General features: G+C 38.4%; 2 protein-coding genes across 5 annotated transcripts in view; one reads left to right on the top strand and one right to left on the bottom strand.

The window, feature by feature from the left end:
- The window catches only part of sh3gl3a (SH3-domain GRB2-like 3a), a 41950-nt gene extending 31112 nt beyond the window's left edge, over positions 1 to 10838 (top strand). For 2 of the 4 annotated variants that reach the window (XM_015343003.2, XM_015343006.2), the window contains 10 exons: positions 891 to 959; positions 1487 to 1559; positions 1965 to 2108; positions 4234 to 4367; positions 5043 to 5201; positions 5546 to 5649; positions 5845 to 5969; positions 7491 to 7523; positions 8168 to 8218; positions 8686 to 10838. In XM_015343003.2, the coding sequence (XP_015198489.1) occupies positions 891 to 959; positions 1487 to 1559; positions 1965 to 2108; positions 4234 to 4367; positions 5043 to 5201; positions 5546 to 5649; positions 5845 to 5969; positions 7491 to 7523; positions 8168 to 8218; positions 8686 to 8891 (1098 nt within the window). In that variant the 3' untranslated portion in view covers positions 8892 to 10838. The remainder of the gene's footprint in view (positions 1 to 890; positions 960 to 1486; positions 1560 to 1964; positions 2109 to 4233; positions 4368 to 5042; positions 5202 to 5545; positions 5650 to 5844; positions 5970 to 7490; positions 7524 to 8167; positions 8219 to 8685) is intronic. The other 2 variants (XM_015343004.2, XM_015343005.2) reach the window with 2 other exon arrangements.
- Position 10839: 1 nt separating this feature from the next.
- Positions 10840 to 12591, bottom strand: gjd6 (gap junction protein delta 6). Its single transcript, XM_006628671.3, has one exon. It carries the CDS (start codon positions 12453 to 12455, stop codon positions 11253 to 11255), a length of 1203 nt encoding a protein of 400 aa, XP_006628734.3. The 5' UTR covers positions 12456 to 12591; the 3' UTR covers positions 10840 to 11252.
- Between the last annotated feature and the right edge of the window lie 1447 nt (positions 12592 to 14038).

Here is a 14038-nt window from a genome sequence, read left to right as displayed (position 1 = left end):
TGTCTGGAGATGGTTATGCCAATATAAGGAACATTGCAATTCTACATAAAAGAGAAGAAAACAGCTAAAAAAACAGGCAGAGCAGAAACCACCTATGCAATTAAAATTTTGCTGACTATAATTCAGCAAATTTAATAACGAACCGAAAAACAGGAGAATCTGCTCTGGAATATTTCTGAAATACTGCTTTTTATTGTACATCTGAAATTTATGTCCTATCTCTTAGCACATCACTGCCTTGTTATTTACTGTACACATGTATCATGGTTATAAGGAGATTAAAATGCAGAGCACAAAAGCACTGTTATGAGCAAGCAGTCTATTACTGCCTTCTTCTATTCTGAAGCAACACAAAACATATGGTGATATACTGTGCTATATGTTGCATTACCATTAAATATTCAGGATGATTCTCCTAGACCTGTTCTTGTGTTAACGGGGCAAGTATGATACGATACAGCTCCAGGTCACGTCAGTATGATTTTACTGTAATGCACACAAAGAGCTCGCTGACCACAAATTACATGTTGTGAAGCCCTTGAGTGACAACCAGCAATTCATCTAAATGATGGGTTGCATCAGCCTCCTCAGGATTTGTGCAGTTTCCATGTGCTATTTATAATCAAGGCAGTCCTTCCATCTTGTACCTCATACCGCAGCGAAGACAGATTTATTGGAGATGGTTACTGCTTGGTTCTTTTTGTCCCCAGAAAGGATCCCAGATCTCTCAACTTGTAAGTGGTGTGAGAGAAATGTTGAAATGTTAAAGTGCATTACAATGTCACTTGTCATGTGAAGCAGAACATAAATCTATAAAAAAATTATCTATAGATAAATCCATAGTCCGATCTTTGCTACTGATTTAACATTTCTATGTCCTTGTTTTACAGCTATTCAGTGAAAAGATTAGTGGGGCTGAAGGAACAAAACTGGATGAAGATTTCATGGAAATGGAAAGGGTAAGCTGTGTGCTATACTAACTAACCAGAGAACCAGGCCTTAGTCAGTGGCATTCTTGGTTGTAAATAAGAAATCAGTCACAACTGCATAAATCCTTGTACTGCAAATACATTGTTGTGTATTGTCTCTTCTAATTATAAATGGCATTTTTATATGATGGCGGCAGAATGGTTAGCATTGCTGTGTTGCAGCACTGGGGCCTGGGTTGAATTCTTGTGGTGCTATCTGAGTGTAGTTTGTGTGTTTCCCCTGTGTTTGCAGTGGTTTTCTCTGTCTTCCTCCCACAGTCCAAAGCCATACCGGTGGGTTAAATGCCTTCTGAGAAAACTAGCCCTGATGTGATTGTGCGGGGGTTTGTGTGCGTGTGTGCCCTGCGATGGACTGGTGTTCCATCCAAGGTGTGCCCTGCCTTGTGCCTGTTGCTTGTGTGGATAGGCTCTGGTTCCCCAATTGGACAAGGTGGTTAGAAAATGGATGGATATATTTTTATATGTGTTTTACTAATATGATCAATGTGTTATTTTAGAAAATAGAGGTCACCAACAAATCTGTCATGGATCTCCTATCAAAAACCACAGAATACCTTCAACCAAATCCAGGTATTATTAATTTATTTTATTATTATAAGTAATAATAACAGTAGGTATAGAAGGAATAGCAGTAGTACCAGTAAAAGTCGTTTTCAGAGTAGCTGGACTCTTTTCACAACATTCTTTTATACGGCTACTGATAATTGAAGTATAGGTTCACAACATCTTGATGGTTTTACACCTGTGAGTACTTTTACTGTGAAGGAACACAATTAAATGCCCATTTGTGATGTTCAGTTAATTTCTCCGTAGCATTGTTATTGATTTTTAGCTAAGTGAAGGGTCAGTACATTTGAAGTAAATGATTGTAACTAATTGGCTTCTCCAAAGAGTAGGACCATTTTTGTAAAAGGTAATTTTGTGAGCTAATGTGAGCATTTTCCCCCTAATTTTCCACTTGTGCTGATCTTTCAGCATACAGAGCCAAGCTTGGCATGCTGAACACTGTGTCCAAGATTCGAGGACAGGTGAAGACTACGGGCTATCCTCAGACAGAGGGGATACTGGGGGACTGCATGCTGCGTTATGGCAAGGAGTTAGGAGAGGATTCAACATTTGGTGAGCTTCTCTGCCTGTGTTGGACACGTGTTGTGCTTGTTTCACACGTTAATTATTAAATTGTCTCCTGTGCGATCTGTAATCTCATGTCCTGCACCAGGTAAACCAGCGGTTTTCACTTACTACACCTGTCAGATTATAAAATGTATGTATAATTGCTGTTGTAAGCCACCTTGCACAGAAGAGTCAGGGAAAATTGTGATTAATGATTAATCTTAAAGGACTGTATTGTTATTCATACTGTATGAAAAGTGGAAACTTACACTCTACCCTTTGCCACTTCATGCTTTGCAAAACAGACACACGTAGAAATGAATATGTAATTCTGAACTTCACAAAAGCAGTTAACTTTTAAAGATGTTAAGAGGTCATGTAACTCAATGCTGACACCTAGTGGACAGGCCAGTTTAATTCTTTGGCAAGAGTTTAGTCCACTATGGCATGTTCTTTATTTTAGTGTTGAAACTGAATTATTTCAAAAGTACTGTATTTTACTAAGAATTTAGAGTCAGATAAATTTAAAAGCTTTGCAGGTCAATGAAAACTTACACACAGAAATGGAGTGAGATGCTTTTAAAGATCACCTCCTGCCTTTTATGGTGGGCTCAAGAACTATTGGCACCCTTGATAAAAATGAACAAAAACGCTGTATATAATAAACTGCTCAGATAATGAGCTGTATTTAGAGTAATAAGTAATACTATTTTTCTCTGAAACATAGGTGTCAAAATTATTGGATCTCCTACATTGTTTATTGAAGAAAATTACACAAAATGTAATCTCCAATTAAATTCTCTTTATTTAAAAACAAATCTGTCCCAAGGAATGGGTTTTTGGACTTCCTGTTTCACAAGGCTATGAACAGAGGCAGCACATGTGAGAAAACCTTGTGTCATCCATCACCATGGGGAAAAGCAAAGAACTGACTAATCAAAAGAGACAGAGATGGTTGTGTTACAGTAGCTTCAAAAATCAGGTAATTGATGCAAAAATGCATAAAAAGTAAAATATACCACTTAGCACTATTAGGGCAATAATCAAGTTGAAAACCACTAAACAGTGGTTAATTTACCTGGAAGTGGACGGAAGTCCCCACGCACAGTGAAGAAGATGATGTTGGAGCTAAAAAAAACATCCAAGGTTCATTGTAGGAGAACTACAGTGTTTGGTTACATCTTTGGGTCACCAAGACTCAATAATCAACAATAAGATGATACATGTATATCCATGCCAACAAGCTGTTTGGAAGAGCTGCCAGACGAAAGCCCTCACTGACAACACAAGACGAATTGAAGTGGCTGGAGTTTGTGTAACACCACTGGGACTTTGTGCTATGGTCAGATGAGACTAAAATCAAACTCTTTGGCCACTGACACAATCAGGGCGTTAGGCATCAGCAAAGGGATACGTACAAACCAGAACAAATACAGCAGTGGATCATTTAAAGTTTGCGAGGCTGTTTTGCCGCCACTGACCCTGGGGCGCTTGTTAAGATCAATGGCATCATGAACTGCACTCGTATCAGGATATTCTGGCCAAACACCTGGTTACCTCTGCCAGAAATCTGCAAGTGGTGGACCTTCCAGCATGACGATGACATCAACGTTTACAGAGACTCTCGCCCAATCTCAGGACAAAAAAACCCGATTGAAAACCCAAAGTCTGAATTGAAGAGGGCAGTTTATATGGGCATCAAGGACCTGGACAATGTCTGCACAGAGCAGTGGTCCACAATCCCTCCCAATGTGTTCTCTAACCTTATTGAACAATATAGGAAAAGGTTTTGTGCTGTTATCCTTGCAAGAGTAGGTTGCAGCAATATGAAAAACGGGGGATCCAATAATTTTGACTCCTATATTTGTGAGAAAAAAATAGTGTTACTCATTTAAAAATGGTTTCCTTGTATTAGAATAAAAGCTTCTGGTTTTCCCATTTGGGGGGTATAAAATATGGCTTACTGTCTGTGTTATTTATATGTATTTTTTGTTCATTGTTATCAAGGGTACCAATCATTCTAAAGCCCGCAGGATATAGCTTTTTAAACAAAGGGTAAACATTGTAAGGCTCTGCTTTTACGTTGTGTGTGGTCACCTCTGAATGGAGCATTTCGCTGAAATCTTTCCAGGGTGTGCATTGGTTGATATTGGTGAAGCCATGAAACAAATGGCTGACGTGAAAGACTCACTGGACATCGGTGTTAAACAGAACTTTATTGATCCCCTACAAACATTACAAGAAAAAGATTTAAAAGAAATTGGGGTAGGTATTGACATATTTATGTACTGTTACACACAGAGTGACTAGCATAGTATTCAGATACTTGCACAGTTTTCAGATTTTGTTGCTTTAAATTTTGTGGTCATGACACATTTGATTTGCAATGGTCATGTATACTCATGTATCGTACAGTTTTTTTTTAATTGAACCAGAGCAGAATTTTCTTTTAATTGATTTCTTATGGAACAGTACTGTACTGTATGTGCTTGCACTGGATTTGCATGTAGTGAGTTTAATAGCTGAGATTTAAAGATCACCTTCTGAATAAGAGAATGCACATGCATACTCATGTGCCCGTCTATGCACTCTGAAGTCACTTAGCAAAACCAGAGATGAGATGAATCTTGAGCATTATGAATTTCAGACCTTTGATTATGGAAACATTTAGATCAGCAAAGTGAAAGAGTTGAATCTGCATTTGAATGAAATGAGAAAGAAATGCAGGCCAAGCATCAAGCAGGAACATACAGATTCTTTTGCCAGAGACTGAAAAGACCCAGAACTGGAGGAGTACAAGCTGTGGGAGCGCCCAGGGTTTCGAAGAATAGAGCATGAGGCATGAAGCTATTATAGCATATGAGGGTAGGCAGACTTCTGATTTTGCCTAGTAATTTTTAAAAGATACTCAAAGTCAACAATTTGTCTCTTCCTCGACAGCATCATTTAAAAAAACTTGAAGGTCGTCGATTAGATTATGATTACAAAAAGAAGCGTCAGGGTAAGATACCGGATGAAGAAATCAAACAAGCTGTGGAGAAATTCGAAGAGTCCAAAGAGCTGGCTGAAAGAAGCATGTTCAACTTTTTAGAAAATGATGTAAGTGAAAATGAAACGTCTATGATTACAGTTAATCATTTTATGGAAGCACAGTCCTGTAGCTGTATGAAAAACCACTCTGTTTCTCATTGTTACTGTACTTCGCTTTTCTAAAAAGAGAAGATGCAAGTTATTTTTTTAGTTGCCAGACTATATCATGAATGTGTGGGCATGTAAAATGGTGCAGTATAAATGTTTTTTTGCCTTTTTGTTCCCTTCAGGAACTACTGGAGAAGTGTTAAGAATATTCTTAAATCTCTGATCCCTGAAAAAGCATTGAAAATGCCACCTATTTTTTCTACTAAGTGTCTGTACATGTGCTGATGAGAGCTGTATTTATTCAGGTGGAGCAGGTGAGTCAGCTGTCAGCCTTAGTTGAAGCAGCACTAGACTATCATCGCCAGTCTCTGGAAATTCTTGAAGAGCTTAACAACAAATTACAGAGCAGGTAGGGTATACTTTCTGCTCTTTTTACAAGTAATAAAGAATCCTAATCTCTCCTCTGTGTTTTTACTCACAACAGCTTATCCGAACATTTTCTCTGCAGTACATGTGCTGGTCATTGATGTGACAAATTAAGACTAGCTATCCAGGTGATGTCTGCATTCTTAATTTAATTTGGCACTATTTAACTTTTGTACAGAATAACAGCAGCAAGCAACCGCCCTAAAAGAGAATTCAAACCAAAATCCATAATGACGAGCTTAGAGACCATCGATAACCAGCAGCACAATGGATTGTCATACAGTTCATCATTCAAGTCCTCAGGTAACCATGCATCACTTTTATGAAAGTACAGTTTGAATCCATCCATCCATTTCCTAACTGCTTTATCCAATAGAGGGAGGCAGGAAAGCCGGAGCCTATCCCAGCAAGCAAGTGGCACAAGGCAGTGTACACCATGGAGGGGACTCTAGTCTATCACAGGGCACACACAGACACAGACACATACACACTCACACCAGGGCCAGTTTTCCAGAAGCCAGTTACCTGTAGTACAGGTATGTCTTTCGACTATGAGAGGAAACTGTCGAACCTGGAGGAAACCAATGTGAACGTTGGTAGAACATAAAGTTTGAATTTATGCTTTTTTTAAAAAACATTGCATACATTTTAAAGGTTTTTAAAATACAGTTTTGTTGTATTAAAATGTTTTTTGTGTTTGCAAACACTTTTTCAATGCTTCCTGTTTTTTAGTCGTTCTTTTCCATACCTGTGTTTCATGCACATTTCATGAACAGTCTATTACACCACCCAATGGCCACACAATGTTTCCTTTATAATAAATACTACAGCTTAAGCAAGGATTCCTCAAAAAGAGTCCATGGTCCCTTAATTGCAGTAAATCTATTTTGTCTACATTTCTCAGTCTTTAAATGGAAATGTGATGTTATCTGTCAAATATCATAGATAACAAAATCACCCTACTTTTTTCAAAGCTGATAACACTAAGGTTTATTTAATCAGACTGTTGGTTAAATTAAGAGTTTAGTTACAGAAGTATAGGCTCAGCCATGAAAAAAATCTGACTGAAGCACTAATTAGCTCTTGACTAAGGAAAAAGCACTTTATAACCTGAAAGGTCCTATTAGAGGTCTGTTATCAGAACAAGCAATACATTGTAAGAGGACAAAAACCTGAGTAGAAAGGAGGGTTTCACATTTCCTGCCAGGGTAGTGATCTTCAGTGAGAGCCCATGGTGAGAGAGGTGTCTTCACAGCCAGGCTTTTTCTTCCATCTGCTTTGTGAGCACCAAACCAAGCTCCCAACACTGAGAATGTAGAATAATTTAATGATGTATTTTTTTCTTTTAACGTTAGTGTCAGCTACATTGGCAACAACAATTCATTATAGCAGGAATGTTACAGAAAACAGGTTTCAGTCTTGTGTCCAGCTAAGGGTTTAGAAGGCAGTGCTTCTCCCATGGATCTGTTTGTCTGTAAGCCTTGGCTGTTTGTTACTGTGTGGAATGGACCCCTGTCATATTTTTATTCTGGGAATATACTGAGTGTGATGGAATTCGGTCTGCATTCAGAAAACTGGTAGGTGGAGAGATGGCTGAAAATTATTTCTTTAAGGTTCTCTGGTTGATGTATATTGTTTCTGAGTTTATTAAGGCCAATGAGTTGATGACACCATGGAAATATTGAATGAAACCTCTTTTATTTACTAATATGTGTAAAAAGATAGTGATTAATAAATGTAATGTTTCTTTGTTCTGGTATAGTAGAATAAAATGCTTTGCCTTCAGACCTGCTTAGATTTTAATATATTCATAATTTATTGCAGATGCCCAGACCAACCACACTGTAAATGGAAACAGTAGGTATCAAGCCTAAGACATTATCAAAATGTAAAGGGAACAGATCAGTTGTCTTACTTTACCAACCTTTGACTCAGACACTTAGTCTCAAGAATGGTAACCTCAAACATTAACAACCATGTGTAAAAGTTTTCTTCCTTTTCGTTTTAACTTTTTACTGCTGAATCTGCACTTGATTTTCTAAGAACCTTTACTTATAGTTAATTTTTATATTCCACGCATTTAGGTTCACGTAGAAACTGAATTCTTTTGGCTGCTCATTCTGGAATTTTAGATTCATACTCACTTGTGTGCCAAATGACTCCAATGCCAAAGCATTGTGTAATAGTTTACCAAACCCACAAGGCTCCTGCTTATCGGAATGTTTGATGTGCCTCCTTGTGGTCATACCTTGGTAAAACAAGAGAAGAACCAATTGAATTATGTCATTACAGTATTTTGAAAATAATTAAGAATGCAACATTATCATATGAAGTATATAACTTTTACTTTTAGCGTTTATATTAAGAGAAAACTTCATTCTTAGGCTCGGAACAAGATCTTTTAGTACAGTTCCTTAACAGAAATAAGCATAGCGGTATCTGGTCTGACCCTTTCCTTTCTCCTTCACCTCCCACTTACTTATTGTGTTACAACTCAACAGCACAAGTCTCACCCATGTCCTTCTCATGGCCCCAGAGCACAGAGAGCAATCGTGAGTAGCTCCCCAGCGCCCCCATGTTGTTGACTATCCAGTCATTGCTCTCTCTCTCAGTCATCTGTCTTATTTCCTCTTCTGGTTCCGTGCAGCTATGTTATTGAGTTAGAGTTAGAAACAAACTGCTTGGGAGCGAAGCTTTTGAATCAGTCCTTAGTGGCGCATTAGTGGGAAATTTGCTTTGATTGCATTGTTTTGCTTTCCCAATGCAAAGGCTTGCAGAGATAGAGGGCAAATACAATTGCAAAAATGTTTTTCTTCAGACTTGTCAGTGTTCTGTTAAACCTAACAAGCTGAAGGTCAGCTTGCAAGTTTGTCTGGGACACAGTCTTGTTTCTGCGAGTAACCGTGGCTTGATTGTTGTGGTGGTACCTCTTTTTCTCAGTTTTCACTCGCTTTCGAAGAGCACCCGCAAACTGACTCTTGATTTCTCTGACCTTACTCTTCTCGGATGCCTCTTCCAGGGTCTTCTGTTCATATGGACCAGCCCTGCTGTCGATCACTGTATGATTTTGAACCTGAAAACGAGGGGGAGCTGGGGTTCAAGGAAGGAGACATCATCATTCTCACCAACCAGATTGATGAGAACTGGTATGAGGGCATGATCAATGGAGAATCAGGCTTCTTCCCCATCAACTACGTGGATGTTATTGTGCCTTTGCCACAGTAAAAAAACAGCAGTCAAAACTTTTTTTTTATTGAAACTGTGGAACCAAATTCATAGTTCTAAATTAATTTACAGAGACATTTCCTTAATGTCGCGTTCTGTGAAAGCCTTGCTTTTTGACTGACAGACTTTTCTATGTCTTATTTTTCAAGTATTTATTTTGTACATTTTTCATTTGTAACGAAAGTGGAACTACTTTTCCAGGCAACATACGACATACCATTTGTATGCCTTGATTTATTTGAAGAAAAGTGGTATTTCATGTATCGGGGTTGGTATTTTCTGTTGCTATCTCAGTACCTTTCTGCTATAATGTGGAATAGTTTATTACCTGCCTGCCGTGGTCTTATGTGTTTTTCTGAAACACAATTTTAAACTGTGAGTATATAACTAACTGTACTTCTATGAATGATTGTCCTCACTGAGTCCTTCTGTTTACATGGTATAACTTATTGTGATACAAAGGAGCATCATGATAAATATTGCCAAGTCTGTGTTCAATGGGGGCAAACCTCTTATTTGCACTCACCTTATAAGTGCTTTTTATGTATTTTATATTGCACTAAAGCTTTACATTTGACTCCCATAAATACACATGCAAACTGTAACTGGTTTTCAGGTTCACGGTTAGTTACAGAGGTCATATCTATAATGCAGCTATGTGGCTGTTATCTGGATTTACAGTACATGCTCTTGACTCTGTACTGATAAACAGAATATAAAGATTTTCATTCTTTTGCTTCTCTCCCCACTGTTATTGGTTGTAGCTTTAGTTAGAGTAATTGCAGATACTAAGAAGGAAACACTCTCCATCACATCTACAGACTGAGAGTAGTGTAAGTATTAAAAAATGTAAAACTGTGAAAATATATCATTGTTTTAACAGGGCTGATTATATCAAATCCAGGGAAAACCAGTAAATCTTCACAGTGTCTGGGATGCAAAAAGCAACAGATAAAAACCTTTATTAAAACAATATATAGCTGTGCTATAAACTATTATAACTATGCCACACCTTTAAACTCTGCAATTTCAATTTTTTTCTTACTCTTAGCTTATATATCTATAAGATTTCAAGATATTAATCTTAGCATTATTTTCTATTTAAAGCTGGTTCTGCAATCCAAAAACATTCCTGTTTTCCAAAATATAGGCCAGGAAATGACTCCCCAATTCAGTACACAGCTAGAAATACCTGAAAATAATGTACCAAACAGTTGCTGGACCAAATTAACAGATTGTTCTTGAAGAATTATAGTCATTTGAAGAAAGAAGAATTGCCCTTTGAAGGAAGTACAGGAAATCTGTTTATTCAGAAACTTTAGTAAATTGGACAAGGAGTAACAGGTATTCTGGAAGTTTAATTAAAAGGATTTCACAATTTATCTGTTACAGAGGCTATTTTTCACCCAGACCCATAGTAATTGGAACCATGATAAATGGACTAAACTTTCCTTTTCCTTAACTGATCAGCCTTCCAAGGCAGAGCAATTTGAGCAGTGTGATTATTTAAAGCCTTAGAATCTAAACATTAAAATATTTCTTTTAAACCGAAAATACTGCAGTTCTCTCAGTGTTAGTTTTTAATGAATTCAAGCTCCATTTAAAGATGGTAAAGGGACAGAACCATTAAAGCAATAGAATTGTGTTAGTTCACATTTCTCTAATGCCTCAGTGGGTGTTATATTGCTGAAAGGGTTATTTTAGTAGCTTCAGAACACTAAGTTCTTAATTCAGTATTTCCAACTCTTTTATTCCAATTTTATCATTACTTGCTGTTACTCTGCTGTCACGTTTCTCACTTGGTTGATACAACAGTGGCAGTAAATGAAACCGTTTCTTCTTTCCTGCAGCATACAGTAATTTATACAGAAGTGTTTTATAGATGTTGTAAATGCATATAAAAATGAATATATTCCTTAAATAAATCACAAGCAAATATTGAACAAACTTGGACAAATGTTCTTATTTTATTCCTTGTGACTTTCTTCCGTTGCTAATGCCTGTTTCATGATTGACACACATCTACTACATCTGAGATGTTTTTAACAAAATTCATTTAGTAAAAATAGATCCTGTCAAAGTATTTCTTAAAAGGCTATTACTAAAGACCTTTTAATGTGAATCTTTGTAAGAACACTTGTATTGTTTAACATATTCTTAATTATTAAATTATTTGAAATCTGGCACTTTCTTTCAAAACTGTACTTAGGCATATAAACCATAAGGTAGATAAAACCTAGTGTAGGTATTGGAAGAAATTAAAACGATTATTGGAAAATGAATTGGCAGAAAGATGAAGTACAATCTTAAGTTCATGTTCAGGTCAATTAGTAAAACCTTTCCTCATTTTGCAATCTGATTTCAAATCCAAATTTCAGTGCTCTTTTGTTTTGAGATCCTGCCTTTACTTGTCTTGCTTTTCAGGGACTGAGAGCCCCTTCGATTTTCCTCACTTGGTGTTTCGGAGCGCTGCTGAGGTGCAGCTTCTTTGTCATCTTTAATAGGAGAGCAGCTTCCAGTGCATGTCCAGTCCTGGTTGTTTTCTCCCATCAGATCTAATGTTGGGAGTGAGTTAGTGCTTGTAAGGTCTCTGAATGTGAGTGAGGTCAGTGATTGGGCATCCTGGTTTATTTCCTGATATCCTTTCCATGAACTTTCTTTTTTCAGTAAAGATTCCTTGATTTTTTTCCATCCCAAGTGATTAAGTTCAAGGAAATTTAAGCAAATGCAGAAGACCCCAACGGAAAACATAAAAATCAGGAAAATGGTCTTTTCAGTAGGCCTGGAAACGTAGCAATCTACTCTCTGGGTGCAGGGGTAAGACATGCACACAAAATGAGAAGGGACCTTAAAACCAAAAAGCACCCACTGAGCAAAGACAAAGCCGATTTCCAGAGTCGCACGGAAGAAGACGTGAAAGACGTAGTATTTTGACAGGATCCCGGACTTTTTACCCCCTTTTTTGACAACTTTTAATCTTGTCTTGGAAACTCTTCCACTTTTCACGTGAACATCTGTCCCTTCTAGAATGTCTGCCAGGCTGTGTCCCAGATGCCTGTGAGATTTGACAGAACAACTGTCTGAATCGCAGCTCCTTTCGCATGCCTCTTTGCTTTCCGTAACTCTCTCTCCCTCTGGCTGTTTGGACAGACTGTGCCAGGTGTAAATTATGAAGCACAAGGAAGGCGTGGACACAGTTATAATCTGGAACACCCAGAACCGTGGCTGCGAGATAGGAGCGAAGGAATCGTAGCAGATGTTTGAGCACCCTGGTTGAATCGTGTTGCACACGAACATCTCCTGTTCATCTGTATAAACGTCCTCCGTGGCCACGGCGACAATCAGCAGGCGAAAAACCACCATAACTGTCAGCCACAGCCTCCCGATCATGGTGGAGTGCTGGTGGACTGCGTCGAGCAGCCGCTTCAGTAACGTCCATTCCGTCATGTCTCCGTGCAGGGCTTTCTGGAAGTACACTGCTCTAAATAGATCCACTTTAGTCCTGGCAGTGCCGCGGAGAGGCGCTTTCATGTTACAGCCCTGGCTCGGGAGCTGTGTTGCCATCACTGCAGTGAGCCATCCCTTTCTCTTTCAGAGATAAGGCAAGCCTACGCCGCTAGAAGCCACTTGACAAAAGTCACATGGTCAACACTCTTGTCTTCGGGGCTCCATTTAAAACAATTTGAGAGACCCGCACTCTTTCGACTTCAGAGTGGGACATGATAATGGGTGGAGATAAAATTCTTTATAGATTACCCTGTTTGAAGATGCACAGGTTTTTCCTTTAAATGGGCATGTATTCATAAATATTTCTCTGATAAAGGGTGTCTTTTTTTGTGGTTGCAACACTTAGGGACATAGAGTATGGCCACTTTGGCGACTATATGGAAATCTATACAGTAGTACAAACTCAGATTGTGTTCTGAACAAAGTATCAGAAAAGCCTTTACTTCATGAGAGTACAGAGTATAAGAGTATAAGAGATTGTGAAGCATTCCCCAGGCTTTCTTAGATATTCCATAAATTTGCAGTGTATTCTGTTTTTCTTGATACTAATTGCAAGCAGTAAAATCTATGCGCTTGGAATAACTTTCATACATTATTTTTGCAAAACATCTGTTCTTTAAGTACAGACTAGTTAGGGAAGTTCTTGGAGAACAAGATTCGAGACTGTAGTCATCCAACAGTGCCTTAAAGGTCTTTATCATTAAGTGATAAAAGGCCCAGATAAAACACTTGAAGTTTCTTGCAAATGCAAGCCACAGACGGCTGTTCCCCTTCTAAGAGCAAATCATTAAACCATAGCTAAATATATTATCAATGCTTCGGGCACTGTTTAGAAACTCTAGTTCTTAAATCCATTAAATGACAGGAGCGTTTCTGTCATCTAAAAACTAAGGGAGAGAAAAAGACAGGGTTCTTTCTGAATCTACACACATGCCATCTGAATAAACCAGGGTCTCTTCCCTTCCGTCCAACATAAGGAAACGCAACGATAAACTGCTTGCCATGACTAAAGTTCTTACTGATGGCCTTTTGCCTCTGTGGACCATCAGATCAAAGGCCCATGGCCCTGGTGCTCAGCAGGACGCACCAGTCTGGCCGTAAGCTCACAAAGGAGGAGGAGGTTTCTGTATGTTTTCTTTTCCATCAGGGCTTCCCTCTCAGCGGGGTGTCTTCCTCAGGGTTCTGATCTCCAACCACCTGTCAGAGGCGTCTGAGCTGAGCCTGCCTTCCCAGTAGCAGGAGAGAGTGCTGCACCACTTGCACAGGGTTAACAGAGCAAATCTGCCCAGCAGTGTTGAAGCTTTGCCGTAGTTAACCCGAGATTATAACACACATTGGCTTTGGTGTTCCATGGTTTCTTATGGCTGGAATCACTCACTATGATATCACGGGACTTTACCACATCTCCCTTTGCCACACACTAGCACAACTTGAAAAACTATTAAATTCCATTTAGATGTCTTTATTCAAATATAAAATACCTTTAATGACATTTTCAGTGTTTAAATATTTATTTACACATTTGCAAACACAACAGGCAGCATCTATTTTCTTAGTTTTAACTGTGATCTTTGATTCTGAGTCTAATCTCCGTGTCTTTGGTAAACAGGTTTTGCTTGCACAAAAGACACAACCCAGTG

Source organism: Lepisosteus oculatus, chromosome 5, assembly GCF_040954835.1.
Source record: "Lepisosteus oculatus isolate fLepOcu1 chromosome 5, fLepOcu1.hap2, whole genome shotgun sequence".
Lineage (NCBI taxonomy): Eukaryota > Metazoa > Chordata > Actinopteri > Semionotiformes > Lepisosteidae > Lepisosteus > Lepisosteus oculatus.
Note: the sequence above shows the minus strand (reverse complement) of the source record. Positions and strands in the feature narration are given on the sequence as shown.